The 6000-nt window shown below is 51.7% G+C and overlaps 1 protein-coding gene across 1 annotated transcript; it reads right to left on the bottom strand.

Annotated features, from left to right (window-relative positions):
• Nucleotides 1-3: 3 nt before the first annotated feature.
• Nucleotides 4-5685, bottom strand: MAP2K2 (mitogen-activated protein kinase kinase 2; the record flags this gene model as incomplete). The annotated part of the gene is made up of 7 exons (XM_042893668.1): nt 5565-5685; nt 4525-4735; nt 3048-3194; nt 2307-2384; nt 1807-1858; nt 1587-1711; nt 4-258 (listed from the first exon to the last, which is right to left on the bottom strand). Coding segments are annotated over exons 1-7 (960 nt in total), but the record flags the coding sequence as incomplete, so codon positions are not given.
• Between the last annotated feature and the right edge of the window lie 315 nt (nt 5686-6000).

The raw sequence follows: 6000 nt of genomic DNA, 5'->3' as shown, positions 1-6000 counted from the left end.
ATGCAGCATGGCAGCCCCCCCCAATGCAGCATGGCAGCCCCTACCACTGATGGGGCGTCCTGGGGGTCTGGCCCGCGGCGAGACGCTGTGAGATTCTCCCTCTGCCCCATCCACCACAGGACGGCCAAATATTGCTTCCAGTTCCTTGGAGTCTGGTGGGGGTATTGGGTACCTTCCAATAGAAAGCTCCACCAGTGACAGACCCATGCTCCAGATGTCGGACTGGACTGAGTAATGAGTGCCCTGCAATCGCTCAGGCTGGAAGGAAAAAAAAAACACAGAGGTAAGAAACCTGAAGCATCCTCTCCATGAGCAGGCATCCTCCAAGCAGCCAGCGCTCCTGATGCCTGCCAGAAGCACTGATGTCTGCAGAGAAAGCATTTCTGGGGGGTGGGGGAACTCCCAAGTCACAGCAAACACAAAGCACTTGCACACATCTAACCAACAGATACAGCTGAGCAGCCTTTGCAGTTGCTCATGCTCTGGACTTCTGAGTGTAAAGTATTTCTCACTGAGCTGAGATCTTAATTTTGTTGTCAAAGTTTTTTTTTTAATTCTTCTGTTTATTCCTATTAATATCTGAGAGCAATTTGAGGAGCAGAAAATGCTACTGTGATGAAAAGGCTAAAAAAATAATAAAGCCATGCAAGCCATCTATGCTGGTAGCTTTGTGTGAGCTGTGCAGACCCAACTGAGTGCAGAAGGAACACCACCCTTAAATACACCATCTAACTATAACTCTACTTAAATAACCATTCCCAAAAATACAAGAGGAGCTCAGACCTAAGTACAGAAGTACCAGCAGCTTTGCTTACTGCCTGCTTACAGCTGCAGCCACACGGTGTGGACAGCAGACATGCATCTTCTTTGCTATCCAGACAGAGGACCAGAACCAGCCTGGAGGAAATTTCATGGTTACAGCAGCCTGTTATCAAGACACAGGGCAGAGGAGTCTGCATGCTGCCTGTTGCTGCACTGTGTCACTTCCACTACACCAGGCTGGACAGAAACCATTAGCCCAAATGTGTCACAATCTGTGGTTGAGCACATCTGCAGCCCAGGGCCCACAGATTATGACTTTCGTTTTGAGGCATCATCTGCTCTTTTTGCAGCTTTCCTCCAGTCTGGCTCTGTTTTCCATCAGTCTCCACCAACCCCACCTGCATTAGACTGGCTAACACCCCTGCCAACATGGTTGAAGCATGGTTGAAGGAGGGAGGGTGTCAGCACGGATGCCCTCTCCACAGTTTCTTGGACAGGCTTTGCATACAGAAAGAAGTTTCTGAACCCACAAACAGTAGCTGAAACAGAATGAAAGCATCCATAGGATGTGGACATCTTCCTTTGCACATCTTGTGCTTGTTCCTATTGCATGGAACACTACGTGCTCCCCAGTCCAACCTTCAGCATGGAGAAGCACATGTGATCAGACAGCATCCAAAGAGACCACAGTCCCAGAGAGGGCAGGAATGCAGAGGAAAACTGTGAACAGCTTGGACAGGACACTGATTCTATACGAATGGTTAACCCCACCTGCATCCAAGCTGAACCCAAATTGTAAAAATCCACTAAAAAGTTGAACTTACAGACATGTAGGACCGAGTTCCCACAAAAGAGTTTGCCATGGAGTCAATGAGCTGACCACTGACCCCAAAATCACACAGCTTAATCTCTCCTCGAGAGTTAACCAGGATGTTGGAAGGCTTCACATCTGACAACAGTGAGAGAGAAGAGTGTAAACATGGCTCTGGGTTAAACAGGGCTCCTCCAGCACAGGCAGTTATTGTTAGGTTCCTCCTCTCTCACCTCTGTGCATGATTTGGTGCTTCTCTCTCAGATAGGCCAAACCTCTCAGAACCTAGAAGGAAGCCAAAGACAGGATAAGAACTCAGAAGCGAAGCGTTTTGCCTTCAGTAAGATGCATTGCATAAACTTCAGTGCTGCCACATCGCAGCTCTGTGAGGAAAGCCTCTCTGTGGTGACTAAGCACTTCAAGTTTTGCAACTGATTGCTGTGGATGGCAGTGAGCAATGGCCACTGTATGGATTCAGTCAGAGCAAAACAGCAGACCCCTGCTGTGACAATCACAAGTCTTGGGTTTCTTGCCCAAGGAAGTTTCTCTCCCTGTCTGGCAACCACCAAATAATGCAACACCAGGGCTGGGAATGATGGAAAGTGCTTGGGAACCTGCTTCCCTGCTCCCATCTCACATACCAGCACCTCCTGCCCAACTTCAGGATGGGAAAGCACATATGGACAAATGAAGAAAGGGTTGCACAAGCATTTTCTCACCCGCGGCAACTCACCGCTATACTGACTTTCCCCAGTATTTCTTCAGGAATTCTTTTGGCTTCTTTCAACACTTGATCCAGGGAGCCACCGTCCTGAAAGTGAGAAAACCACGGAGGTTATCAGCACACCAACAGCAGCAGAGCAGTTGGCCATACAGACAAACGCATCCATATTGGACTATAAGAGTGATACACAGCATCCCAGCTCAGTAGACTGCAGTACATCGATATCAAGCAAGCTCCTTCAGCAGAAAAAGATCTCTGGTCATCAGAGCTCAAGCTTCTCACTGAGAACTACTTTAATCCTATCAGCTCTGTTTCTTGCTGTTAGTTTTTAAGCTTCTTTTCCCTCAGCGCTGAACACAAAGATGAGGCTGCCAGCATCACTGTGGAGGAATGACAACACTTCTGACAGGGACAAGAAAAGATGCACATTGCATTTGACAGCAAGCTCTGTAGAATGATGGGTTTACAATATTTCTGTTTGGCCACCCCCTAAACTTCTGCTTCCCCCCCCAAAAAAAACCTTGATGCCTGTCATTTAGATGCCTAAGTAGAAGCATGGAGATTCTAACCCCAGCTTAGCAGCCTTGCTGAACACCAAGCAGTCAGAGCAAGGAGCCACTGCACTGCCAGCAATGAATGCCAGCACACTAACCCACTTCATCTGGATGTCATTCTCATAAAGATCCAGTTGGGAACACAGTGCTGGGAGCAGCAGTTTGGAGAAGGAGGAGGGGGGGGACGTGGACTCACCATGTGCTCCATGCAGATGGAAATCTCTCCATCGCTGTAGAAAGCTCCATAGAAACCCACAATATATGGGGAATTACACTCATGCAGCACCTGCAGCTCTCGGATAATCTGATTCCTGATGGCTGGTTTGATTTCTAGATGAATCAGCTAACAAGAAAAATTATATATATATATTTAAAAAAAAAGTATAGTGCCTAAAGACATCAAAAAACAACCTTACAGGAACCACGTGAACAAGCAAGCGTGAGCATTGGAAAGAAAGGAAAATGTTTCCAAAATTAAGGATAAAGGGTCAAATGGAGTGCTGTGCAGCCTGCTAGCAAGTGCAGCAACTGCCAGCCTGTGTAACACACTGAAATCACAGAGGACACAGAATGGAAAGGCAAGGCAGAAGCAGATCTGACTTGGCAACGTGAACATTTTCACGAGCTTCGTAGGTGTTGTAAGAACAGGTGCTCTCCTATCAAGGAAACTACATGGAGTGAGAAAAACAACATTCACATGCTTCTGCACGTGGAAGAGTAAATGCCTTATTCCTTGGGCTGCACACAGTCAGCTAACACACTGTGGGAAGGAAAGTCTTGCAGGTTAGAAAGCAGCTGCTGTTACTGTAAGCTCTAGGACACCCAGGTCCTGGTTTCAGCAAGGAACACAGCAGTGCTGCCCAATGCTGCAGCTTGCCTTGGCTCCAGTTTCTAAACACAGCGCTCCCAACAATCTCAAAACCATCTAATTACATCTAAAATAATGGAAATTATTTTATAATTAAATTAAAAATAATTGGGAAATAATAATCCCAAAATAATGTCACAGTGGAAGGCTCACAGAGCTCCACTCCAAGCAAAGCCACCTGGAAAACCTATTAGTTCATGATACCCACTAAGTCATCCCCACAGCAAGTGAGAATAGAGCCTTCCAAGGAAGCTGTCCTATATGTTAGCAATTGTGCTGCTCTCACTGAGCACTGCCTTTTCTAATAGGCAGACAAAGCACCTCCTATTTCTCTATTACAAGACAATAAAAGACATCTCCCATAAGCCAATCTCAGAGAGGAACAGCTGTCAAGACAGGTTCACAAGACTGCTTGGAACTATCAAGTGGATGGCAAGGGATGCATGCATGCCAAACCCTGGTGTGTGCAGGGCCAGCTATGCATCTTTCCACCTGCCACACTGAGCCCTTGTCAGCCACCACCCTCAGAAAACCCATTTCCTGGCAAAAGAACAAACTCATGTTCTCACACCAGGCGTTGCAAAACCCTGTGACCTGTTTAATGCAGACTTCCCCTTCTCAGGGGATGACCCACAGCCAGGCAGAGCAGCAAGAAAGCTTACAGAAGTTAACAGGAAGAGACTCTGTGCAGAGCCCAGCTTCGTGCATTGGTACCAACTCAGACAGGTGCTTTGCATGCAGGTGGAGCAGTGCAGACAGCCTGCTTGGACCCTGCTCCCCAGCAAGGCATCTCCTGCCTCCTTACCTTCCGTGCCATAATGAGCCCTGAGGGTTTGTGTTGCACTTTGGTGACCACACCACCATTGCCAGCCCCCAGCTCAGAGATCCGCTCAAAGTCGTCATCCTTCAGCTCTCCCACTTTGGCTTTCTGAGTGAGGAAAGCTTCCAAGCGCTTCTTTTGCTGCTCATCCAGCTCCAGCTCCTCGAGCTTCTTCTGAAGGTCCACCAGATTAGCCCTGCAGGAGATGAAGGGTGTATCAGTCTGTGAGGGTCCAGAGAAAGTCTGTCCTCTGTCGGCAGGGGCAAAACGTGGCTCATAAGGGTTAGACAGCGAGGCACAGGGAAAAGAACCTCAATGTTTTTTTGGGGGGAACCGTGGAGAAGCAGAAGGAATAACAGAAGTCCCAACCTGCACATACTCAGCCCAAACCCCTGTACAAGTTAAGGGGCAACTTTTCCTAACACGGAAAGCCACGCTTGGCCTTCTCTGTGAAGCACAATGCCTCTCCACATGCCCACCAGCCCCCTGCTACCCCAGACCCACAGCTGAGCACAAAGGGGATGCTGTGTTCCCCAACACCTGCTACGCACGCACAGACAGACAGACTCCAGCCACCCTCTGCCATTTGCTGCCCCACCCCCCACCCGGGGCAGGGGATCAGCGAGGGCTCCCAGCAGCCCCAACACCCCCCTCCCTCTTCCCCCCGCCCCCCAGATCCCTACGGCTTCTGCTCCTCCTCACCCCACTGACCACCCCCAGCTCCTCGCCTCGCCCCCCCCCCCAGCCCTTCCCCACCTCATCCCAGCCAAGCTACGAACAAGGCCGCTCTGTGCCCGGCCCCATCGCTTCCTCCTCGATCCCACAGCGCTACCCTCAGCAGCCCCCGGTTCCCACACAGCCCCCATCCAGGCACAGCCCATCCCAGCTCCCCATTCGCTCCTCAAGCCCCGTTCCCGTCCCTCTCCGGTTCCCGGTTCAGCTCCCAGGCCCGGCACGCAGCCAACCCCAGCACCGACGCTCCAGAAGCGGCAAGGACCGGTCAGACCCCACCGCCACTCACTCACTCTGCGGAACCACCGAGTCCGGGTCCGGGTCCTTCGACTGGGCTGGGAGTGATGGTGAGGGCCGGCAGCACCGGCTTCCTCTTGGCCGGCATGGCCGGGCCGCGCCGCGCCTGCGGACCGAGCGGGGCGGGGCATGGAGCGAAAGTGGGCGGAGCCAAGAGGGGGAGTAACCGAAAGGGGCGGGGCGTGGGGAAACGGCCTCGTGGAGGACGCCTCGCGGAGTCTCGCGAGAGCGGGCTGCGGAGGACGGCTTCGAGGCTCGAGGCGGGGCATGCGGGGCTGCAGCGCCCCCTGCTGGTGCCCGCCGTGCCTCACGCGGCGGAGCGCTCGGGAGGCTTTGGCAGCGGGTCGCGTGGTGCCAGGGCGATGGCAGGGCGGAGGCCGGCAGAGCGGACGCCCTTTGCCCGGAGCAAGGAGTTCCCGTCTCCGCTGTGGG

Source organism: Lagopus leucura, unplaced genomic scaffold, assembly GCF_019238085.1.
Source record: "Lagopus leucura isolate 7727_CA_CO unplaced genomic scaffold, USGS_WTPT01 145-15_obj-0_obj, whole genome shotgun sequence".
In the NCBI taxonomy this organism is placed as follows: Eukaryota; Metazoa; Chordata; class Aves; order Galliformes; family Phasianidae; genus Lagopus; species Lagopus leucura.
This window is presented reverse-complemented; position numbering and strand designations above follow the sequence as displayed.